Genomic DNA, 26,251 nt, shown 5'->3' with positions numbered 1-26,251 from the left:
GAGCCGGGTCTCAGGGGACAGGCATTACCGCACCCTCAGAAAACTGCTATGTTTGTGCAGCTTTCCCACAGTGCTGTTAAGCCATTGTTCTTGACTGATTCACACTGATACAGTGACATGTAGTAGGCAGAGCTCTCGCCAAGTGATGTTGGATAACAGCATTTCAGGGTCAAAGTCTCCTAAAGTGTTTGCCTTCTGAGAGGATGCAGAACTGGAAAATTATTATTTTTTTTATTTTTTAATTTAATTTAATTTTTTTTAAAGATTCATTTATTTATTTATACAAACACTGGGTACAGTCAGAAGCGCAGGAAGGTGAGAGAATTCACCAGAGCCAGAGCGGGGAACAGAACAGGCAGACTGACGCAATACACTGATGAGGGGAGCAGTAGGCACGGCAGGAGGGGTCTGTCGCGCCATGTGGGACCTTCGCTGGCAGCCGGGGATCAAACCAGCACTGCAGAGGCTGTGGGCAGCTTCGCAGCCCAGCGCTCAACCACTGCGCCACCAGGGGAGGCCCAAGAACTGGAAAATTATTGACTGCCCAGGTAGCTCTGTAATCTTATAAGCATTCCTTGTAAGCATCATACTTATAAGTGTGTGTTTTTCAGAATCTTGATACAGTTTCAAGAGGTTAGTTTTATTTAAAAACTGGCATTTTAAACCATGGGTCAGAGTGCACATGGATCTTTGATACAGCACAGTGACTTGCTTAATGTGAAGCACTGGTATTTACTTGTTTACTCAATATGTTTAATTTCATCATTTCTTGGCAAGGCACTGAAGTCAGGTCCAGATGCAGAAGATGTAATTTAGATAGATGTAATGAAATTGGGTTGTTTTCTTTTCTACCTTATGTCCGGGCAGTGATTATTTTGTTTTTCATTTTAAGAGGGCTAACACTGTGTGGCCAACAGTGTGACTTTTCACATATTCTGGCTGAGGTGACTGAAGCTTTTGACATTTATGTGTATACTTTTTTCACTTTAATATTGGAGAAGACAAACTAATTTTAACATCCAGCATCTATTTTGCTTTATCCCGTTTATCCGTGGTTGTTGCAAGGGGAATGGCTTTGGTTTTGGCTCTATATCTTAGTATAAATAATATTTCTCTAAATTTGAGAGATTTTAAAATGTGCCTTGTCAGACAAATTGGGTTTTACCTGGGAGCTGGGCTTTTTGGAAGCTCAGTTAGATGGTCTCGGCATGGCAGCCATTATGACTGTGAAGCTGGGACACTTCTCCAGACCAGGGGAGTGAAGATTGATCTTCTCACTAACTTTGTCTTCTGTGTTGCTAGCACTTATCTCAGCTGGTGAGGGGAGTTTGGTATTTTAAAATCACACCCCTGTTCCAGTTGTTTTAGAGTCCTGTCTGGCCCTGCCTGGCATACAAATTATTTTGTTTCCTCTCAATATATTTGTTTTACATTTTCAGGCACTTCCTTATGTGTCTGGATGCACTGCTTGGTTATAACTTGGTTCTGTGTAGTGTCCATGCTGTGCATACTGTAGTGTGAAGCCGACTTCATGGCTGGCACAGCAGAGGGCAGCAGTGGCAAGTTTTGAGTCTCTTCACCTCACCCTTTATTTCAGGCTCATCCTACTGTCAATACCTAATTTTTAGCCTTTTCCACACTTTACAAGGTGCTTTTTTTAACAATTTATTTAGTTTTATATTATGCATTTTGGGTGTGCTTTTAATGTTTTTCTTTTTAAGAAGGTGCTGGAAACTGGATAATTAATTTAAAAGCCTTACAAAAAGTCATAATAAGTAAAAATAAACCACTAAGTGATTAATTTTTTTGGGTGACATTTTATCCAGGTGAAACTCTAGAACTATAATTTGAGATTAGAGCAATTTAAAATTTTTTTTCTTTTTGGTAATTTAAAGCTCTGGGATGTGAAATCAGCCAACTTGAGGAAAAGCATTGATGTGAAGCAGTTCTTCCTAAATTCAGAAGAACCTCAAGAGGATATGGAAGTGATAGTGAAATGTTGCTCATGGTCTGCTGATGGTGCTAAGATAATGGTGGCAGCAAAAAATAAAATCTTTGTAAGTATCATTAAAAGCCAAATTTCATCTAATTTAAAGAAAGAACTTTTATGAATTTTTGCATTTTTAATGTTTATTGATATAAATAAAGTACAGTTTATAATTTTGGGTAGGTTCCCTAACCTCTCATAGTTCTTAGAACTATGGTCCAGGGGCTGTCCATGGACCTTGTAAGGAAAGGTCTCCAAGACAATTTGGCAAGTGTAAGTATCGCTTTCCCCCACTAGAGGTGCTCAGTGTGTATTAACATATGCAAGGCCCCCAGAAGTCCTGCAGTGTGAAAAGATTTATGTTGTTAAATCTAGTGTTTCTTATATTTACTTAAAATATAGACTACTTTCTATATCCCCCTTTTTTTTCCTCACAATTTTGAGTACATTGATTTAGGTGATTTTCTGATTCGGTGACTGCCAGGGAGAAATACTCAACAACTGAAGAAAGTAGTGAGATTTCTATGAAGTAAATGAGGAAGACATGCAAAGAAAGTAAATGACAAGGAAACACCTTCCTTTTTTCCCCACATCTAGTATTACGTTCTACTTTCTCTACATCCTTGCAACACTTTTTATTTTCCATTTGTTTTAAAATTATCATCATGTTATTATTAACATCTTGTGCCACCAGGGAGGCCCCCAAATTTGAACATTTTAAAAGATCTAGTGAGGGGGGCTAATACTTTTATGTCTTAAAAAACAGCCTGTAGGCTAGCTCCTTATTTTACCATGCTAATTAAACTACCTTAAGATCACCCTTGACTATGCAGAGATCTCAATTTCTTACTCTTTGGCTTCTCCATTCTTCTCTTATTTTTTCCAACTCTTTTGTGTTGTTAGTCACTCTATTGTTGGATCTGTTGTTTTTTTTTTTAAATTCCTATTCCATAATTGGGACAGCTGCCTCTTCCATATTTGCAAGTTTCTTCTGTCCTTCTCAGGTATGATTTCTTATCCGTTATTATCAGTCCCTGATGCTGTGCTGCTTACCGCCCATATCTGCTTTTAGGCTGTGCATTCAGAAAACATTTCCATGGCTCCTACTGGAAGCTACTTTTTCTTCCTGAAGACTGTGCCTTGGTCTTAAATTGCTATATACTATATTGGTTCAAGTTCTTATCATTTTGGCAAAAACATTAGAAAAATTTAGTCAGCATTTAAAATGCCTTTCATAAATTGGAATTAAGAAACTTGAATTACTCAAAAATAGCTCTTTGGGGTTTAAAAATGGAAAAATGATTGATCGTAATGGAATCATTTTGTAGCTCTGAAGAGAAATAGAAAGGATTGAGTTAATTCCATTTTAGAAAGACTCTGTTCTAGCCCAGCTGGTACAGTGGAGGATTGTAGAAAGCCTCTACTCTAGATTACTTTGATCATCTTCATTTATGAGTATGCCTTTTCTCTTTTGAATAAATAGCATTAGGGAGAACTTCTCTGTATATAAATTTGGCTAGTCTGTTGATTTATTCACAAAGATTTTATTTCTCTTGAGGCCAGCAAGAGAAATCACCTGTGATAAGTTTTACTTTACAGGAAACATGTTTCAGATTAAGCAATATTTTGAAAGTATTTTGAATATATTTATTTATATCTTATTTAAAAGTGCCAATAATTATGACAATTACCAGTAATTGTATTTTTTTAGGAATTATACTTTATATTTGAAATGGGAGGATTTTTTTAGAAATTAATTTAGGCTCATTTTGGACCTAGCTTTTAAAATATTTTACTTTTATAAATATTTCCCTATTTTATGTTGACAGCTTTTTGACATTCATACCAAGAACCTGTTGGCAGAAATTCATACAGGTCATCAGAGCACGATCCAGTACTGTGACTTCTACCCGCAGAACCACTTGGTAATAGTGGCTTTATCCCAGTACTGTGTGGAGGTGAGTAGTTGAATTTACTCTCTGAAACCTGGATCTCCAGAAGGAGAAGGATGATAAATAATGGGTTGCTCAAACCATAACTGCTGAAGATGTTGGCCTGAGAAATTGTGGAGTGTTTTTCTCATGGCGTAATGACCTGTAGCTTTAAGATATTAAACTATAGAGCCAATTCTATTACTTGAGCAGTGATGGAAGACTTGATTTGACAGTATAACAGGTATAACAATATATTCACCAAGCTTTATTGAATGGCTAGGATATGCCAAGGTCTGGAGAAGCAATGGAATGACCATGAATTTCCTAGACAGAAACATCTCTTAAACACCATAGGCATAGGCCCTTCTGTAAAAGAAATGATGAGAGATGAGTCCAGTTCAGAGTGAGAAGAGTAAGATGAAAGTTGAATTTGGAAGTGATTAACTTTGGATCATCGTTGCTAAGCACTAAAGAATAAAATGACTCTTATAAATTACTTGTTTATATCTTTGTAATTTTGCACGTACCTGATAGAATTTATTTGCTGACTTTGGAAGAGTCCCATTCAATGATTTGTTGTGTTAAATTTTTTTACAGGAGCAATAAATTCCTTGATATTTTTCCTCCAAAGATGGATTAGATTGTTTAACACCAGTAATTTGAAACCCCTTGTTATCTTGAAAGAAGATAGGTAGGAGCCTTAATGTGGTAAATAGGAAAAGTCACTTGATTTACAGGCTTTTTTGAAGGAATCTTGACTGCTGCAGTTACTTCTTCAGTTTTCTGTGCTTATTTCAGCATTCTCAGTTAGGGTGCTGCTTGTGCATATCAGAAGATTGGATGTGCTAGGAGATATTGCACCTTCTCTGTAGATCCTCAGGATAGATGGGAAATTTCTCCTTTCTGGGCTTTGCAAGCAATTTTAGGCATGGAGGAGCAAGACCTCTTTCAGCCTATCCCATCATTTCTAAAATCCCTCCCCTCTGCTATTCTTGGAAAGCTCCAGGAAACATTGTCTTTCTTCTTGAAATACAGGGACTCTGTTTTAGAAACTGCGTGACAGAGAAATGATGGACGAGAACAGGAAGGGATGAGAGGGAAGGGTTTTCAAGGGAGATTTTTTTAGCTGTGGAATCACTTTCATTTGTGGCCTTTAGCTCTGTGTGTCCCAGCTTGGACTCTAGAGATTGGCAGAGAAGATTTCATACAATTACTTTGTAACCATAGAACTCACTGATTGAAAACCACTGGGCATGTGATGAGGTACTTGTTTTGTCCATATTAGTTCTGAAATCATAAAGTAGGTCTGTAATTCACAGTGTAATGAGAGGAACTCAGGCACATATGGTACTTCATTAAATTGGAATATATTTGAGTAATTTACAGCAGAACTCAGGACAAAATATAGCCAGGCTGATGACAGACATTGGCGATTTGTAATAAGCATGAATAATGAGAGAAATGTGTACATGTACAATTAGTACACTCATTTATTGTAGGGTTTTGCAATCATTTGAAATGAGGATTAGATGACAGTGGGAAACAGTTTGAATATGAAAGGTGGTTATATAAATCCCACTTTTTTAATTGTTTTTTTTTTAAAAATAGATAAAACCTAAGCATCATTCCAAATCAAAGCTTTACAATAAGTTAGATTCAGAGAAAATCTTGCTTTCATCCCTTTCCCTTGCCTGCCACTCTTCTTAAGTGAGATTCAATTGACATATCACATATTAGTTTCAAGTGTACAACATAATGATTCAATATTTGTACATATCACAAAACAATCATAAGTCTAATTAACTATCACCATAATAATTATAATTTTTTGCCTTGAGTTGAGAACTTTTAAGATCTCTCAGCAACCTTCAAGTATGTAATAGTGTCACTAATCCCAGTCACCAAGCTATATATTACATCCCTACAACTTATTTTATGACTTAAAATTTGTACCCTTTTCTCCCCTACCTCCCTCCCTTGTCCCTTGTCCCAGCCAACCCTATCCCTGGCAACCACCAGTTTGTTCTCTGTGTCTGTGACACAGGATTTGTTTTGTTTTGTTTTTAGATTCCACATATAAGTGAGAGTATATAGTATTTGTCTTTCTCTGTCTGACTGACTTCATGTAGCATGATGCTCTGAAGATCCATCCATGTTGTTGCAAATGACAAGATTTCCTTTTCACAACTGAATAATAATGTATTATATATATATCTCATATTGTCTTTTCATTCACCCATCAGTGGTCATGTGGGTTGTTTCCATAACTTAGCTTTCATGAATTAGCCTGCAGTGAACTGGGGGTGCATTGTTGCTGATGCAACAAGTGTTTTGCAAATCTTTTTCTGTTAGTGTTTCTGTTTTCTTTGGAGAAATACCCAGAAGTGGAGTAATTAGATCTTATGGTTGTTTTATTTTTAATTTTTTGACGAATTTCCATACCGCCTTCCATAATGGCTATACCAATTTGCATTCCTACCAAAAACCCTCACTCATTTTTTTCTCCCTCCCCCATAGGTAACCACTTTTATTTTTGGTTTAACATTCCAGTGTTTCTTTTTGCATATATAAATAGATATATGTATATATTTCATATCTGTGGTATATACCTTCAAATATCTGTCAATATATCCACATACTTATATTTCATCCATTACAGAATATAGTGTATGTATATATACTCTTCTGAAGAAATAGATGTGTGTGTGTGTGTTCTTTGCTTTCTTTTCGTAAGCAGTATATACCAGAGACTGGTCTTTTTCAGGGAGCTTTACTCATTTCTCTTTGTGGCTGCATAGTATTCTATTACGTGATTAATGTAGTTTATTTAATACTTCCCTACTGATGGTCATTTGGGTTGTTTCTAAATTTTTTTGTATTAAGGATAATGATGTAATAAGTAATTTCCCTACAGTCATTTTGTATTTTTGCTAGTGTATTTGAGCTATATTCACAGAAGTGAAACTGTTGGATCGTTTTTGCTGTATTCAATATTCATATATTCAAAATGCTTATGAATTTCATTTCCTTTATGCTGTGTCTATTCTGTAGTTGTGGAATGTGGACTCATGTTTAAAAGTAGCTGATTGCAGAGGACATTTAAGTTGGGTTCATTGTGTGATGTTTTCTCCTGATGGATCATCATTTTTGACATCTTCTGATGACCAGACAATCAGGGTGAGATATGTTGTGATTTTTATTTTAGAAATTTACTCATGATAAGTGAAACCTCCTATAAACTTAGAATTTGATGGAAAGTATTGGGAGAAGTAAAACAAGAGCTACTCATTATTTATCCTTCAAACGTGCTAATTACATGTGTTAATACTATATTAGTCTCATTGCTATAGTACATATTGAATAGTACCATGGGTCGGACAAGTGACTAAACTGTATTTTGGTTAACTTAAATATATTACCTTTGATTTATCAGAGGAATGTTAACTCTTTCCTCTACCTTGAATTTCCACATGTAATTCCTTGCCAGTTCTAATAGATTCTACCTTTGCATTTTCTATCATGTGTTTCCACTTTGCCACTTCAAGTTTAGATGCTTATTACCTGTTGCCTTTTTTGTATCAGTATCTGCCATAGATCTTTTCTTTCTTGGTTTTCCGCATGCTGCTTGCAAGGTATTTTCCTGTTGTACAATGCAGTCATGCCATTTTTGCTCTAAAACAGATAATGACTCTTTTGCCGTCCAAAAGAAATATGTCACCAAGTCTGCCATTAAATTTCTCTATAGCATTTCATAGCCTCATTCTGGTCCAGTCTGTCTTCTAGTTTATTCCTGTAGGTAACCAATATTGGACTGGTCACATTTTCCCAAACACCCTGTAGTTCCCTGCTTCTATACTTTTGCTTATGTGGTTTCTTATGTTTGGAATAACCTACATCCCTATGTCTCTCCTTCTTGAAATTCTAATGATCTTATAAGTCCCTGTAAACCTTCTGTGAAGGCTTTCCTAGTACTCCATTCGGGAAAATGTCTTCTTTAATTTTCATGTAACTCTATGTCATTTTCTTATGTATAAAATCTGCTTCAAATTTAAGTACAGAGTTGATTTACTCCAAACTGTCAATATTCTGCTCTGATTTATTCACACACCTTAGATTATAATCACTTTGAGGCCCCGGAGCCTGGTTTGTCCTTGTAGCATCTAACAATAGTGTTGTGTACAAGTTTTAGTTAAAATTTATTTAGTATTTATTGTATGCCAGGCATTGTATAAAGTGTTGTACATGTATTAATTTGTTAATTCTTTTTGCTGCTACAGAAACAGAAAGATTAAGTCAGTGCTACTTAAAGCACCATTTCAATAAGGTTGAGCCAGAATGTAAATCAGTGCATTGCTTCCTTCACTGGGGAAGTCTTATTGAAAAAAATCATCTGTATAACTAAGTATATTGTTAATAGTGTTGTTCAGTGATGTAGCTGATTTACATTCTGGCTCCTGATCTCAGTATCAGAAGATTGGAGACCAACAGAGGGTTCTTATCTTTGAGTAGCACTAGGTTAAATAATCTTGCCAAAGTCATAACTTTAGGTGCAACTAGAATTCATAAAAGGTGTTTTGGTTCTAGTACCCATTATTCTTAACACTAACTGCTTCTTACTGTAGCATGTAAATAACAAATAGTTATTATTATCGAATTATAATTTAATAACTGAAAAAATTTCTAGCATCATATGCATTTTCAGTGTGAAGATTGGTTTGTATCTTGCTTTAAGACGAAGACTTGTCTTTACATTATTTCACAGATGCATCTTTCTTATTTTAGTATTTTTGATCTCTTAATCAGCTCTGGGAGACAAGGAAAGTATGTCAGAACTCTGCTACTGTGTTAAAGCAAGAAATAGATGTTGTGTTTCAAGAAAATGAAGTGATGGTTCTTGCAGCTGACAATATAAGACATCTGCAAGTAAGTATTTTTCAGAAAACAATTGGAGAATTTGGTTTGATTGAACTCACAGTTCTCCTTGTCTGTTTTTGGACTTGGGGTTGGGCATAATTGTGTGATACCTACCAGATGTTCAGTAGGTATTAGTTGAATAAATTCATAAGTCTTGAGCTTAGGCTCAGATATACAATATTTAGAACTAAATAAGGTGAAACTTTCCGTCCCCTCGTTCTTCTGTTTTCATCTGATCACAATGAGGACCACCCTGAACTTGCCCACTACAGTGATTTAGACATGTCTGTTGGGGTGTACACAGGGAGTGAGAGACCAGTGGCAGCAGAGAAAACATTTTGTTCTTTGAAAGAACAAAAGTCACCTTACGTGAGGTAAGGATCTGACCTATTGAAACTGAGGTAGAATGAGCTGGACTTCACATACTGAAATATTCCTGTGCATCATTGAGCTACTCATGCATTTGTTCAAGAAATAATTATTGAAAGAAAAAATAATAATAATGCTTACTATGTTCCCTAAGAAGGAAAGGGTCATGAGGTAAAGTTGAAAGAACTATCACTTGTGATCCAAACAGCTCTACTCAGATCACTCTTTCCCTTCCCCAACAAAGAGTGGAACACACGAGAGGAAGGCATGTTTTTGACTGGATGAAGAGGAAAGGAGCCTCAGAAGTCCAGTGGCTGGAGTGGTAATTTGAGTGTTGGTAACAGAGTAGTTTCCCAAGTAGTTTTCCAGTTTCTTGGAACTGGTGTTCCAAGAGCAGGATTGCACCACTGTATTGACCTGAATAATGTCTGTGTGGAATTCCAGAGCACTTGTTGTTGGTGTTGGATTGGTGAAAAACTCCTGGAAGTAGAGGTAGCATTCTAGGTAGAGGCAGCAGGAGAAAGCAACACCTCATGAAAGGTCACATGTAAGGTACTGCCCTCAGGTTGGCCAGCCCAAGCAGAACAGCTGAGTAGGGAACATTGTAGAAGGTGTCAACATGTTGAGCTAGTGACAGTGACTCCTGACAGAGAGGTAGCAAGAGTAGCAGCTACAGATGAAGTGGCTTTTATGTAAGCTTCCCCTTTGCCCTGAGGAGTCTTTGAAATACACTGGGTTGGGAGGGACACTGAGCTGTAATGCTCCTGTCAACAATTTTCTTCTAGTCTGTTTGTCATTTTAGCATGAAGACCTGCGTTAATCTTTGTTCCAGATGATTTTACAGAAGGGTCTTACTAACTTCTAGGGAAAGGTTTTAGCAGAGATTATGTGATCTTATGCTGTCTTTGCATTTGATACTTCTTGACTGGGTTATTGAAAAGTAGGGAACAAGAACATGTTTGAGAGAATGAGATGAGATAGTGACATAGAGCTAAAGTGAAGAGAGAAAGGGAATACAGAAGAGGCGAGAAATAGGTACATGTCCACAAAAGGTATGAGAGATCACAAGAGCTTGAGACAGAGGGCAGGGCGGCTTAACGTGTTCTAAAGCTTCAAGGCTCAACTTGCTACAGTGGAAAGAGTGGTGACTTTCACTCAGGAGACCCTAGTTCAAGTTCAAGCTTTATCATTAGCTAGTTCTGTAATGTGAGTAAACTATATCAGTTGTCTAAGCCTTACTTTATTCATGGATTAGGTCCTTTTCATCTTCAAAAGTCTGAGCTGGTTATAGGGCCAAAGTGGGATCCAGATTCAGGAATGGGGTATCTGTTAGTAAATTGGTGTGGTAGTTTCTCTTGTCTGCTGTGGGGCTTAGAATCAAACTGTGAGACACCTTTAAAAATGACTGGTTTTGTACTTTGCAAGTTTTACTGCTGTCTTTAGTATGTTATGAGGTGCTCTTAATGCCCTTTATTTCCAGGGTAAGGAATGTGAATTGCTCATAACTGATTTGTACCAGGATGATTCTTCCACTGGGGTGTTATCCACTGCTTTCTTCTTGTCCAATTCAGTGTCTTCCTGCTTTTGTCACCTTTATTAAATGTGTGCAACCTTTCTTTAACAGTTGTCATAACTGTGAAACTTAAAGAACAACTCATCTGACTATAAAGTATCATTTTATACCATGTCAACTATTGTGGGAGAGTTTAAAGGATAGTTAAACTGACAGTAGTTTAGTTTAACTGAACAAAACTTTTTTTAGTCACTACTTAAAAAATATGGAAATGATTTTTGAGAGAAAGAAGATATTCAGCCTTTCATTTTGAATGTCTACTAGATCAGAACATGCTGGGTAAACTATGATAAAGAAGCAGCTACCTATGATTGGTTGACCCTCTAATCTTTGTGCCTGACTGTGTATTTCATGTTGAAAATAATTCCAGGCTTTTAGGTTGTGACATAGTAAGCGAGGGGTATCTGATAATTTAAACTCGAGAAATATTTTCATAGGTCATGTGTTTTAGTTGAATGTTAGGCATCTTTATTAGTGGGATTTATAAAAATAATCATTAGCTTTGCTACAGATTATGAAACTTGGTGATCTTTGTTTAAATATTGCAAATCCATCCACCCACATTTGGCCATGGATACTTCTCCCATACCCCTTCCCTCGCAAAAGAAATGGGAAAAGACTCTTAACTTCCATTGTTTTTAAAGTGAGTTAGAGAATATAAAACCATTAATATCTGTCTCATTGCTGTGTCACCACTCCCCCCCGTGAAAAATATCAGAAAAAAGTATTTTAGCAAATGATAGCCCTATTATAATGGGCTTTGGGAAGAAGTGGAAAGCAGGGTGTGGAGCTAGCTGTGGGATTGCAGATCATACCAATGTGTCTCAGGTGGTAGGCACAGCAGCTGCTTTTGAAACCTTTTAAAGCTTGTTTTATTTTATGAAAATGTATTTGAGCCACAGAAGTGAAATGAAAAGAAAGCGTGAGGTGCTAAATGTGGCTCTGAGACTCGGATGGGGCTTTGTTGCGCCCCTGGGAGCTCTTGTTGGTTATTTTCTGTTTTATTTTTTCAATTGAAATTTCTGTGCTAAAGAACCCAAACTGCTCTTACAGGTTAATAACTGATTGTGCCTTGTTTTTCATTAGCTCATTAATGGAAAAACAGGTCAGACTGATGATCTAACTGAAGCTCAAGTTAGTTGCTGCTGCTTAAGCCCCCATCTGCAGTATATTGCATTTGGAGATGAAGAAGGAGCCATTAAGGTATTCAGTTCTCATCTTCAGAGTCATTCTGTGCCACATAGCTATTTATTTAGGATTCATTATATGTCTGTCATTGTAGACTTATATGCTAAATAAATCTTTCTATGATATGCTTGTCATTCTTCCATCGGACTGGAAGGAATCTTACAATCCTGGTGCATGTATGATCTTCAGACCGCCTTACCATTGTTTCTCAGACTTATTTCTCTTATTTCCCTCAGGGTTATCAAATAATACAAATAATATATATAAGTCACATGAAGTTACCAATATTTGATTGTTTGTGGCCTGTGAAATTGTAATTTCATATGATTCAGCCTAGTTTCTTCAAGTAATAATAACTACCATTTATTAGTTGTTTACTATACCAGACTTCTCACTGATTTGTTGTAACATTCTGTATGCTTGCTATCATTACTACTGTTTTACAGATGTCTAAACTCCCTCTTTCCATATCTTTCATAAAATAAGTGGCAAAGCTAGAATCCAAACCTAGGCCTCTGTGCTCATCTGCTATGCTGTACTGCCCGCCCCTTTAGGAATGTGGCATTCAGGCATGGTTGTTATTTTTTGAGTTTTCTTACCTCTTTGTTAATCTCTGCACTAGGCATATTAGTTGTAAGCTCTCTTACATCTTTTCATGCTTCGGCTCCCCCTCCCTCCCTCCCCCAAGCCCTTCTTTCCCATGTCCTGTCTCCCACATCATCCTTGTCTTTCCTTGTCTCTGAAGAGTTGGCCTGTCTGTCATCTAGGACATTTTTCTTCCTCAACCATCTTAAATGTCATTTTCCTTTGGAGGCTGAGCCTAGACTGCCACTCGTTTAATGCATTGGTAGCTGAGCACCCAGAGGACCACTGGTTCCTGCTGCCATCTGGTGATTCAGTGAGTGTTGTATTTTTTGGTGTGTTATGTGTATGTGTGTGCCATTCATATTTGTCTTCATTTAAACTGCAAGCACTATGAGGTGGAGAGTCCATACACTTCTGTAGTCTTATTTCAATTTAATATCTTTAAGGTCTAATAATGCTTAGCTGTTGCTGAATGTCTTTGTATTAATTTTCTGCTTTGAAGATTTTAGAGCCCCTAAACAACAGAACCTTTCCATCCAGAATTGGGCATAAGAGCACCGTACGGCACATGCAGTTCACGGCTGATGGGAAGACTCTTATTTCCAGCGCGGATGATCCTGTAATTCAGGTGAGGGGGATGAACTCCTAACATATGTAATGTTGACTCTAGCAAAGGAACACTGATTATGGCCCGAATCTGGTATGCATTTTAAGCTTTTTTTTTTTTTAACTATTTTGGGCTGGTTCCTGTTGCCCTTTTTTTTTTTTTTATAAAGGATTTATTTATTTATTTATACAAGCACTGAGTACAGTCAGAAGCACGGGAGGGTGAGAGAATTCACCAAAGCCAAAGCGGGGAACAGAACAGGCAGACTGACGAAGTACACTGCTGAGGGGAGCAGCGGGCGGCAGGAGAGGTCTAGCGCACCATGTGGAACCCTCCACCGGTGGCCGGGGAGCAGCTAGGGATCAAACTGGCGCTGCAGGGGCTGCGGGCAGCTTCGCAACCCAGCTCTCAACCGCTGCGCCACCGGGGAGGCCCCATTTTAAGCATTTTTTAAAGATCATACTACTTTGTACATACATTCAGATCTCTCATTTAGGCTTAGGTGAAACCTATTCATGTTTAATATTTTTCTGTGGATGAGTCAGGCAATTTGACTTAAAACCATCTACTGGAAGGTTGTTTATTTAGAAAATCAAGGATAATTTGAACTCTTCTGCCTGATTCGGGGCTTTGTATTAATAGGTGCTTTTTTGCCATATTTATGTGTTTTTTTTTTTACAATAGTAAAATCTGATTAAAATAATTTAATTCTTTGCTTTTAAGAATAAGGTGTGTAATAGCAGGATGAAATCCTCTACCCTAATGAAGGATTGTGGCTATAGAAACTTTAGGCCTGTACTACATGTTCTTTTAAAATTTATTTGTACCTAAGTGTACAAATAATATTACCAGGCTTAGTATGAAATAGGCCTCCCAGTTTCTTTCTACAGAAAAACCACTTTTAGCTTTTAGGTGTTTCTTTTGATATTTATCTTCATGCTCTCATGTTACTTGTTTATAGTGTTAGTACTTGATTTTTTTGTTACTCTCTAGATAAGGATACCCTGATATCCTTCTTCAGGGAAAAGCATTCCTAGACTAAGAGATGCCAAGCTCTGAGAGTCAAGACTTGGTAGAGAGGGTGGCTGCTGTTTGTGGAGCTTGAAGGAGTAGAGGTGTCCTTTTTTTTTTTTTTTTTTTTTAAACAGTTTTTCCTAATCCTGATAGCAAAAGCCTTAAAGACTTTTCTGCTGTTTAACCTTTACCAAAAACTAGACCCAGAATACTGGGACAGTGCCTGATTTTTTTCTTTATCTTTTCATTCCTGGTGTTAAAAGATGACTACCCTCTTTGGTATTTTTTTTTTTAAGATTTATTTATTTATACATACAAGAATTGGGGTAGAGGCCAGAGTTGTGGGAGGTGAGAGGATTCTCCAGAGACAGAGTGGGGAACAGAACAGGTGGATTGACTGAAATACACTGCTAAGGGGAGCAGCGGACGAGTCAGGAGTGGTCTGCTGCACCATGTGGGTTGCTCCCTGGCGGGGGGATCGAACTCGTGCTGCAGTGGCTGTGGATAGCTTCATAAGTTGCATCTTAATCCCTTGTGCCACCAGGGAGGCCCCCTCACCAGGTGGCCTTTGGGGATAACTGAGATCTCTAAAGCTTAGAAATTCCATGGCCCAATTTAAAACTGCCAGGAGTCAGTGGCTTTAGTGGCTACAAGCTACAGACTTGCCTCGCTTGTAAAGTTTAAAAATCTGTGAATATGTAATTGGGATAATTGTCTCGAAAATTTAATCAGATGGTGAGCTCACTTGCATATTGTGGCTCTTCTCTGTCTTCTGGTATAATTAACTGCTCTCCAAGCAACTGAAGAAAACAAATTTTATTTAGGAGGAAAAGTATTTTTATTTTGCCCCTAATCAAATTAATTAACTCCTGCTTTTCTCTCCTCTGTTTGTAAAATGGGGACACCATGTTCTTTCCTGGTACTCTTCTTTGTGTCATTGAGGGTAAAACACTTAAGATAAGTGACCGCACATTCCCCCACCCCTCCAGTGGGCTATTGTAGGGGTTGTAACAGACTTATTTCTTTGAAACTCAGGTATGGAATTGGCAATCAGAGGACTATATCTTTCTGCAAGCCCATCAGGAAGCAGTGAAAGACTTTAGGCTCCTGAAAAATTCAAGCCTGCTTTCTTGGTCATTTGATGGAACAGTGAAGGTAATTTGAAGTACTGGCTTCTTTTATAAAAAGGATTCTAATACTGCACTGATTGTTTCATGAAGGCCAAAGCAGATGGATGTTAAGTTACTACCTGAATTGTTAAAATTTCTATTTTCTCATACCTGTTTTCTGTTAACTGCAGTCACCTACCTCTGCTGTGTGTTTATGAGCATTTGCACTAAAGGGTACTTACAGAGGTCAGAAGAACCGACGTGCTAAAGCTCCTGTTTTATAGCTCTGTCTTCTAGCTGATTGTGCTCAATCATACAAAATGTTAAAATGATCAACTTCTGAATTTTTCTTTGAAGGTATGGAATATTATTTCTGGAAGAATAGAAAAAGACTTTCCCTGTCACCAGGATACAGTACTTTCTTGTGATATTTCTCCCGATGTTACCAAATTTTCATCTACCTCCACTGACAAGACGGCAAAGGTCGGTGGGTCATTTGAAATGTGCATGAGTCACACTTTGGCATTCGTTGCACGTCATGAGTCCAGATAATGTATAAAACAGAATAATGCAGTTTCTGTCTACTTATCTGTCTCATATTTTGTGAGTGTTTGGAAGCTGTCTGCTGGCGTTTAGTTGTTGTCAGGTACAGTAAATAAATTACATTGAGGAATTTTATTTCTCCCTTACTGGTTGCTTTGTCTATTACTAATCAGTTGTAATCTGTACTGTATTGTAGGCAGGAAGGAAAAAATTGAAAGAGATTTACATTTAATTGCATACCCACAGTAAATTTTTATGTAATTGATATCAGTTGACACTTCCGAAAATCACATTCCAGTAAAATGATGCTTCTTGGTTGGGGGATATTGAATACCCCATTTTCTTCTTTTTTCTCTAACGATATTGGTGGCATCATTATCTGTTCATCTTTCCAAACTACAGGCCTTGCTATCCTGTCTTTCATGCCCCGTTGATGACTGCTCAGTGTGTCTTGGGTCCCCTTTTTGCCTCCTTGTCCCCATCCCTAAGGCCAGTCTCTCCCTTTTTCTTCACTGGTGGACCTGCCAGTGTCTGCACCTCCTCCCATTTTTCTTCCCTGTTGTTGCCCGAGTCCCCTCCTGAAACACTTCTCTTACCTGACAGTTTAAAGGCAAACACCTTCGTCTAGCACCACCCTTTCCTGCTGGACTGTTGCATCTGTGCCAGGTGGCTTCTCCTTCCATTCTTTTGTACATGCTGTTAACTTTGACTTTACAAAACCTACTTTTTTAAAATCACTCAGAAAAATGAATGTGGTTGAAAGTTGGAACTTGGGCTTCTCATGAAAGTTTATGAACTATTAAATGTTGGACTGGCCATGTGATTGAATTTCTGGTAATTCTGAAGCAGGATTTGCAAATGCTTATTTCAAGTGTAGTAACTATTCCTAAACAGTCTTCATTGCCTTTCAGATTTGGAAGTTTGAACCCTTTTCCCTTCTTCATGAATTGACGGACCACAAAGGCTGTGTGCGCTGCTCTGTCTTCTCTGCAGACAGCACCCTGCTGGCGACCGGAGACGACAATGGAGAAATCAGGGTAGGGTGTAGCTGATGTGAGAGCCCTGCCTTCACCTAACTGGGGCTGGCGCTCTGCCCCTCATGGGGGCTTTTGTTACTGTGACAGGGATGCATAGGTCTGGGGTCCTGGTTGGAGGGTTTCTTCGTTTTGCTGCTTGTGTTCACAGCTGCACTCCACTGCAGAGAAGGAACCATTTTAGAGTTAGAGGGAAGCGTTTCTTATATATGTAAGGAGGCAGATGCCCTCGTTATTTGCAGTTGGCTTTCTGCTATTAGCTTGAGAGTGATTCATCTCAATTCTTGGACTGGAACCAAGGTTGATTTTAGTGGCAGAATTTTGAGGGAAATAATTTTGTTATCTAGATTATAGATGAATTGCATATTCTGCTGTTTTCAGCACTGAGAGAAAAGATATCTATAGCACTATATCCAGTAGAGTCAACATTTACAGTGTGGCCCATTGCAGTCCTTGTGGGACTGTCTGCCTATGGTTCTGTTGGAAGGTTTGGACAGTTGATGGAAAATGCCTGGACATTGAGGATGGCTGCTATTTGGTAACCCTTGTACTTGAGAGTATTGTTTTTATTATTATTATTATTATTATTATTATTTTTTTTTTTTACAAAGGAGGATTTTAAAGGAATAGGTGTATCATGAAGAAGAATGGTTTCCAAGAATAGAGGCATTATCAGATAGGCTTTCCAGGAAAATTAAGGTTCTTGTTCATGAGCACTAAGTAACCATCTTTCTCTATTCCATTCTCATAAATGCCTTGTCAGCGAGGCGGGCTGTGGTAGGAACATTCATTTTGTTCTGAGTTCTCATCTTTGGATGAAAGGGTTACTTTACTGTTTGTGGGGCAGTGTTTTGTTTTTCAGAAGCCCCTGAAGGAAAATATTGCTCTTAAAATTTTTTGGTTTTCCATTTGATTATTTAGAATGCAGGTACACACACACAGACACATATATGTACACACATATGTATGCACACATTAGATAGAATATATGAATTGTATCTGTGTTACATGTATAGCTATCACATGTATATGACAACCAGATAAGCAGATATAAGAATATATATATATATATCTTATATACCTGTAGCTATCTTTTTTTTTTTTTTTTTTTTTTTTTTTTACCTGTAGCTATCTTATATCTGGAATTCTTTCTAATGATTTTTTCCATTTGGTTCTCTTGGATTTTCTTGGGAGATATTTGCAAATGATGATTTTGATTATTTTCTTTTGCTATTTATACCTATGTTTCTTCTTATTTCTGATGTTCATTTCTTTGAAAAATTAGATTACTGCTTATATATTATGTTCCTGGAAATAAATGGAAATGTTGTCATTTGTGATTGATTTACTTATAAGAGCCTAGTAAAATAATTTTAGAGTATATGTGTGTCTGTATATATATTTATTTAGAACCTTATAGAATGAAAATGTAAACACATATACATAGATATACTTAGAACTTACAGGGATTTACTTTTGGTATTTGAATATCATCTGTCAACTTTTTTTTTTTTTTTTTTTGGTCAACATTCTTAGTGGTAGCTCCTGGACTAGAATTTTTTCCTTACTGAGATATAACTGACATATATTAATACATTAGTTTTAGTTTTAGATATATGATGTAATGATTTAATATTTGTATATATTGTCAAATGACCACAGTAAGTCCAGTTAACACCCATCACCATCCGTATTTACTACATGTTTTTCCCTGGTAATGAGAATTTCATAGATCTGCTCTCTTAGCAACTTTCAGATAAGTAGTACAGTATCAACTCTAGACCCATACTGTATATTACATCTCTATGATTCATTTTATAACTGGAGTTTGTACCTTCTGGCTACCTTTCCTCATTTCCCCCACCTGCACCCTCATCTCTGACAACCACCAGCCTGTTCTCTGTACCTGTGAGCTTGGTGTTATGTTTGTGTATTTGAACTTTTTAGAGTCCACATATAAATGAGGTCATATGACATTGGCTTTCTTTGTCTGACTTACTTCATTCAGCATAATACCGAGTTCATCCATGTTCTCACAAATGGCAACATTTCCTTCTTTTTTATGGTGAAATAGTAAATTCATCCTGTATATACACCGCATTTTCTTTATTCATGCACTGATGGACCTTTAGATTGGTTCTGTATCTTGAATTCCTTGTGTTGTTTGAGGTAGTTTGTTAGCCCTTTTTAAATTTATTTCTTTAAAAAAAATTTATTTCTTGCTTCTTGTATTATTCTTTTTGTTTTTACTATTATTTTTACTTCTGTAATTTTTTCTAAAATCTGGAAATTTTCAGACATAATCAGAAGTAGAGAATATATAGACTCTGATATATTCATCACCCAGCTTTAACATTTATCAGTACATGGTCAATTTTGTTTATTTTCTCCCTCCCAGGTTATTTTGGAAATCAGTAGATATCATGTAGACAGATATGTCACATATCTATCACATATGTCACACATCTATCACAGATATGTCACATCCTGTAGATAGATAAGTCACTAGATATCATAGCGTTTAATTTGTAAATACTTAAATGTGTATCTCTAAAAAGGTAAGAACTTAGTAGACTGATGTGTCTCTTAAGAAACTTCTCCCATTTTCTCCTTTTTCCTTCTGGTTGGCTGTGTTTGTCTTGTGGACACCTCTACAGTCTGATTTTGCTTGTCTTGTGCAGCCTGTACTGTCTCTTAACATGTTTCTCTCTCTCTCTACTATTTGTTATAGAGTGCTGCGGCATTTATTTACATCTGAAAGTACATGTTTGAATTGTTTTTTTGTGTGTGTGTTCTTAGTGGCTATTGCCAAGATTAATTATTTTTTTACGGGTTGTAAAATGGTGATAATCTTAGTTTTTTTATTAAATGAGAAGAGTCACAGTATTTAATCAGTCACTATTTTTTTGTAGTCTAGTGAATGATACTCTCTCTGAGTAAAGTGTTTTTTTTTTTTTTTTAAGATTTATTTATTTATTTAAGCACTGGGTACAGTCAGAAGCATGGGAGGGTGAGAGAATTCACCAGAGCCAGAGCAGGGAGCAGAGCAGGCAGATTGACAAAGTACACTGCTGAGGGGAGCAGCGGGCTCGGCAGGAGAGGTCTGGGCGCCATGTGGGACCCTTGCTGGCGGCCAAGGATTGAACCGGCGCTGCAGAGGCTGCGGGCAGCTTCCCAGCCCAGCGCTCAACTACTGCGCCACCGGGGAGGCCCTGAGTAATGTGTTTTTAATGGTGCTTTTTAAGAGTTGAACAGGAGAGAAGACAGTCTAAAAAGATTTCTTTCTAAGGTATCACTGAGGTAGTATTTATGTTTTAAGAAAGATTTCCAGATATGTTCCAGGTGGTTTTATATATATATATACATTTTTTAACTTCTGGATAACCCTGTTAATGAATTGCATATCATGTTTATGTAGATATGGAATGTCTCAAATGGTGAGCTTCTTCATTTGTGTGCTCCGAGTTCAGTAGAAGGAGCAGCTGCTACCCATGGAGGCTGGGTGACCGACCTTCGCTTTTCTCCAGATAACAAAATGCTTGTTTCTGCTGGAGGCTATCTTAAGGTAAGAGCTCCTCAAAGACCGTGAAAGAAAACAGCTTATATTCCATTTTCTAAGCTATTTTCACTTCCTCAGTTGGACTTCTTACAACTCACAGAGTGGAGGGCAGTCGCCATTATCTCCATTTTGTGATAATGCTGAGATCTGCAAGACTGCTTTCCTCTTGGACGTTTTGATGACAGTGTTAGGAATCTACTCAGTCCACAGCTATTATACGGCCGATACAAAGTCCTAGATGGTCAGAGTCACTGGCAAGTAGGGTGTTTTCTCTTTACTTTTCACTTCACTAATAACTATTTTGGTTGAAAGCATATAAAAAGATAACTAGAGGGTAGTTTTTAGCTTCATGAGAGGACATGTATTACACGTTTGCATTGAAAATACAATGCTATCTATAAAAGATTGTGCTACCGGTACCTTTGGGGGTACACCTTTAATTTGAGTTATTAAGGGGAATCTGAGATGAACACCAGTTGTCTTCTTTCAGTGTAAAGGTGACTGCTCTGAGGATGAGGCTTAAAGGAGGGACACTACTGTCTTATTGTTAGAAACTGAGAGCCTTGAGCTATATTAGCTGTTGTAAAACAACTGCTCAGCTTTGACACCAACCTTCTTAGAGACCTTGTCTTTTGATGCTCTGGGTCCCATAGAAGGCAGTCACATAATCCTGAGTCTGGCTTACATGACACTGTTAAAGATCAATGACCAGGTTTCCAGGGTTCTTAGAGAACCTTGAAATAAAGCAGCAGAATAGATGTCTGCAGTGTAGCAGTTATGTCTTAAGGGTGGAAGAACCTATAGTCTATATGCTCAGTCTGTATATCTCAGTGACCATCATGTGCCTCCCCCTCGGGTTTGATTACTTGCACGGTGAGCTGAGTACGATGTAGCCCAGCCCGTGTCTTCCCTGCATGTTAATGAGACCATACAAAAGTGCAGAGTAAATTAAAAGTAAAGAGGAACAGCTGCTGTTAGTGTCCAAGAAAATAAGCCTTTGAGACTGTTTACTTTAGAATCTAAGCTGTATAAATTAAATGTCAGTAAGATAAAGTAGTTATGCAGTAGCTAAAAAAGCTCTTAACTTTGAAAATTATTCCTATTTATAAGTTAATAAATGATACCATTTAGCTGTACTTGTGTTATACCACAGAGCAGATACTGTTAGAATGACAAGAAGTCCACATTAATCCATATTTATGAGGGAAAGGCAGAGTTGAATATAGTATTTATGGAGGTATGTTCAGATTTGCCGTCAGCTGCAGCCAAGTGCAGCAGCCAGGAGAAGGGCTCAGGGCTGGCTGCCTGAAATTAGTCTGGCTCTGCCACACGGTGGCTTTATGATGACTATTTGGTCCCTGTGCTTTGATGTTTTCATCTGTAAAATGGGCACAATATTTACCGCAGAAGGTTGAGAGGGCTAAAGGCATAAATACCTATAAAGCTCTTACACAGAGTGACACATAGTGTGCCCTGCAGAAATGTTACCTTCTAGGCTTTTTCCTAACTCAGGTTATTAGCACGGTGTAGATTCACAGCAAAACTGAGCAGGAAGTACAGTTTCCACATACTTCCTGCCTCCACAAATGCATCCTTCCCTCTCTCCATATCCCTATCAGTGTTACGACTGTTCCAGCTGATGAATGTTCTTTCATGCATATCATCACCATCGTCATCCAGACTCCTTCTTTTACACAAGGGCTCACTTTTGGTGTTCATTCTGTGAGTTTGAGAAATGGATATGAAATGATACAATCCACCATTGTATTATCATAGAAAATAATTTCACTGCCCCCCACCCCCAATCCTCTGTATTGGCTGCTATTATCTTTTAGTATCACTGTTGTTATTTCCATACTCAAACCATGCCCAGGTGTAGTGTTTCCAAGTAGTGACCCATTCTACTAGAGGGAAAGTGGTGGGAGCACTAGATTTGGAGGTCAGAAACTGTTCACCTCGCCACCTGCTACCGGTGTCATGGTGGACGGGTAACAAGGCCTTTTTCCTCTCAGAGTCCTGGTTTCCTTATTTGTAAGATGAGGTGTTTGGACTAGGTGATGTCTGAGGACCTCACTCCCTCTTCCACTGGCCCCTAGCAGCTGAAAACTAGAGCACTCTCAGCTCGGTGGAATGTGTCCTCTGCAATCTTAATTGCCTTCTAGTTTTCAAAGCAAAATTGTGAGCTTTGGAAATTTTTAAGTTAGTACCTCAAGTAAACATGTCATCATGAGGTTAACTGAAGCCCACAGGTAATACTTTTACCAGTTACTGTTACTGATCGTCAGCATGAATAGCTGACCCAGTCAGGTGCAGGACGCAGGGCACTGCCATGGATGCAAAAACCCCACTGCTGTATTTGTGATGCTTGGAATCTTGGTGAACTTGAGGGTTTTTCAGGAGGTGTTGATGTGTATCATCTCTTTTACCTCACGTCAGCTGTGAGGTAGAGGGGTCAGCTATGTAAATATTGTCATAATCTTAGCGAATTCAGTGATTGGGAGGAGAAGGGAAGGCCTTGGCCAGAACACATACTATATTTGAGATGTTTAACATTTATTTGGCAAATGAAAGATAGATTATTTTATGAAGAAACTTGGTCATGGGCTACTGAGTCAGTCTTGATGAGAGGAAAGATTCAGTAGAGAAAACATTGTATCCCATGGCCCATGTTCTGACTAGTCTTGGTGTCCGCCACCGAGCAGTCTGTCTTCAGAGGGGGGTTGTGAGGGAAGGGAGGGCTGTTCTTCTGGCTGTGGTGGACCTGTCCAGCCAGGGCCACAGTGAACTTGGTGTCACTTGTACTCACAGCTCTCAGCAAGGCTCGATTTTCCTGCCTGCCTGCCGAGGACTAAGGGTGGGGTAGCAGAGAGCCTCTTTCCAGGTTCATCAGGGACGCCTGAGGGGGGCTTCAGCACTAAACCTCAGACTTCTCTCCTGTTGTTTGGGAGGGGGACGTGGTAGGAAAAGGATTTGGCTGGCGCTATAAATTGCCACGCGGTATATCACCAGTCTAATGAGAAATTTGTTTTTCTCTGAACAGTGGTGGAATGTTGTCACTGGGGAGTCCTCGCAGACCTTCTACACAAACGGAACCAACCTTAAGAAAATACACGTGTCCCCCGACTTCAAAACATGTGTGACTGTTGATAATCTGGGTATTTTATATATCTTACAGATTTTAGAGTAAAATATTAAGCATTAATATAGGCTGAACATTTGATTTTGAATTGAAAAAGAATTCTAATGAAACTGTATTTCAACTCTTTATAAAGCTGTGAATTATTTTGCAGTATTGCATTATGAAAGTGTTTGTGGTTGGATGAATAATATTTTAATGTAGCTTTTCCCCAAATGAACATACCTTTTAATCTTGTTTTTCATAATCATCATTATTGTTAACAGTTTGTCCTTAAGATGCAAATGAAAATGTAAATATGTACCTTGTTGTACTGTTGGTAAAGTTCTCTCTTGATGCATTCAAATTGGTTGACATAATTAATTTGAAGGAAACTGTATTTTAATACTTTCATTATGCAGGCTGTGCCTCAAGCTGTGATGGCCTGCATTCTGAACCACACTTACCCCGAGGGGATATGGTTCTCTCCAATATGAGCTTGGAGCTTATTTGCACCCCTTAAACTTGCTTTAAAAATATTGTGACTCTGCACACATTTTGCATCATTTCCTTTAATTCACTCAATAAGTGAATTTTGGATCTTAAAAGTTCTTTCTGTGACGCACAGTTACGTGTGTGGGAAAGAGGATTGTCTGCCTTTTCCTTCCTGGCGACGGCAGCCCGGGCCAGCGCTGGGCTCCAGGTGCTCGTGTCCGAGTGGAGTGCTGACCTGCTTGCTCTTTTTTTTTTTAAACCACCAGACCTCTTACTTGATTGAACTTGACCTTCTTGAGTCCTTGTTTGTTTTTTTTAAGCAGTTGCTCACCAGTTTAATGTTGGAAAATCAGAATAATTGGGGAGGCGCATATAATCATGGTTAATCATACATTTTAACAATAAAAGTTTGCTAAGAAATCTAAAATAGTGAAAAATAATTTCTTCTAATCCCTATTATTTTTAGATAAATGGCATCGTCAACAGTGTTTTTCTCTTAGTAAAGTTCAAGATAATTCTCTCTGGTTTTTCAATGCGATTCCAGCAACTTGGTCAGGACTCTAGAAATGTTATTTTTAACCTTCCAAGCAACCTTGCTGTCTGCCCCTTTCCCCATCTTTTCTCCTCTTCTTCCTCCTTTTTTCCCCTCCCTTCCTCCCTCTAAGGTTAATCAAGAAAGATAGTTCTGACAGGGAAATAGCACATCAGCGTTAATAACTTTTTTGACCTCCTGATTAGGAACTTTAATTGAAATTTAAATCTAAATGGTTTCCTTGAAATGCATTCAGGGAAATGGTGATAAATTTAATAATAGATGTGGTCTATATTTTAAATTTTACAAAAGTTTTTGTTTCTGCAACAAGAACTAAATCAGTTAGTAGTGGTGTTAACAGTAGATGAGCAGTGAGCCAGTTTCTGCTGTTGGCGGTGCATGTTAGGAGCGGAGGGATGGGTGCGGGAAACTGGCCCTCCCAGGTATATTTTAGATTAGCTGTTCCTACTTAGCATTTGAGGGGACCTTAATTAGAGTGAATAAAATCTTCTACATTGTTGAAGAGGTCGTTTCGTTTTTTAATGGTGGGTTGAAGAACTAGTTTACAGACTTACCGTCATTTAAGCAAACATGATGTGAAAATCTTAATTTTATGAAAAGACGTTTCTGTATGTATTTACTGCTTAGAGTATTTAAATCATAAATTGATTGCATACAATAGTTAAAAGCTCATATCATCTCTAGTTAAAAGCTCATATCATCTCTAGTTCAGAATATAAAGTATTAACTTTGGAATTAAAAGTCACTTGGCTGTTAAAGTATAACAACAAATGTCAGCTTCTTCAAAACTTTGACTGGCCCCTGTCTTAAAAGTTAATTAAAAAGAAAACTAGGAAAGACAGACGAGGTAACGCGAGGAAAGAAGAGACGCCTAGTGTGATGGAGGTGCATGGTCTGTGGCTGTTGTTCTGTGTTTGCAGACCAACATTTTTCTTCTCTGCTAATTTTTTTTTTCTGAATTGGAAATTAAATTGCTTTTTGTATACATAAAGTTTTTTTTTTACTTCGTGTGTGTCTTGTGTTTTGAAATGATGGGTTTCATATTTATGATACAATTTATAGGATTTTTTTGATGTTAGTATTCATTTTAAAGACATGAATTTTAAAAATTTTATGAAAATAAAATTCCTAAAATATTTCTGAGAAGCATTTTTGGGTTGTTTCAGCTTCCTTGTTTGTCCTTTATCTCTCAATGAGAAAACAAATGTGATTCTTCAAACTAAAGCCCATCGACGCTTTATTAGTTATGTGCAGATTGCATCAGAATGTTCTGCCTTGGCTGATTGCTGCCCAGTGTGGCTGCATGGAGAAGAGTCACTTCTCTACTCACTTTTTTCATTCATTCAGTAGATACTTGTGGAGATCTAACCCAGCTTGACATTGTTCAAGGTGTTGGGAGCAGCATTGAGCAAAACAAAGTCCTTGCCAGCCTCAATTGTGGGCTAAGGAGAGGCAGAGAAAATGTCAGTAAAATCTCCCAGTACGAGTTGGCTTGTGTGTGTACAGGGGAAGGGGTTACAGAGTTAAATGCTGCTGCTGGTTGAAAAGGAGACACTTGAGGGCCTCCCTGGTGGCACACGGGCACAGATCTGAAAGCAGGGGAACGAGCCACACAGCAGAGATTGACAGAGCATTTCCAGGCTAGAGTCCAGCAGGTGCAGAGACTTGAAGG

The 26,251-nt window shown here is 38.0% G+C and overlaps 1 protein-coding gene across 1 annotated transcript in view; it reads left to right on the top strand.

Annotated features, from left to right (window-relative positions):
- APAF1 (apoptotic peptidase activating factor 1) overlaps nucleotides 1–25,659 on the top strand; it is a 54,759-nt gene extending 29,100 nt beyond the window's left edge. The window contains exons 17-27 of the mRNA XM_054696839.1: nucleotides 1,896–2,057; nucleotides 3,817–3,945; nucleotides 6,973–7,098; nucleotides 8,725–8,844; nucleotides 11,864–11,980; nucleotides 13,053–13,178; nucleotides 15,207–15,326; nucleotides 15,638–15,763; nucleotides 16,735–16,860; nucleotides 20,276–20,422; nucleotides 23,457–25,659. Of these exons, the coding sequence (XP_054552814.1) occupies nucleotides 1,896–2,057; nucleotides 3,817–3,945; nucleotides 6,973–7,098; nucleotides 8,725–8,844; nucleotides 11,864–11,980; nucleotides 13,053–13,178; nucleotides 15,207–15,326; nucleotides 15,638–15,763; nucleotides 16,735–16,860; nucleotides 20,276–20,422; nucleotides 23,457–23,603 (1,446 nt within the window). The 3' untranslated portion in view covers nucleotides 23,604–25,659. The remainder of the gene's footprint in view (nucleotides 1–1,895; nucleotides 2,058–3,816; nucleotides 3,946–6,972; nucleotides 7,099–8,724; nucleotides 8,845–11,863; nucleotides 11,981–13,052; nucleotides 13,179–15,206; nucleotides 15,327–15,637; nucleotides 15,764–16,734; nucleotides 16,861–20,275; nucleotides 20,423–23,456) is intronic.
- Nucleotides 25,660–26,251: the final 592 nt, after the last annotated feature.

The sequence above is a fragment of the Talpa occidentalis genome, unplaced genomic scaffold (assembly GCF_014898055.3).
Source record: "Talpa occidentalis isolate TD23 unplaced genomic scaffold, MPIMG_talOcc4v2.1 talOcc4.16, whole genome shotgun sequence".
Classification (NCBI taxonomy): domain Eukaryota; kingdom Metazoa; phylum Chordata; class Mammalia; order Eulipotyphla; family Talpidae; genus Talpa; species Talpa occidentalis.
This window is presented reverse-complemented; position numbering and strand designations above follow the sequence as displayed.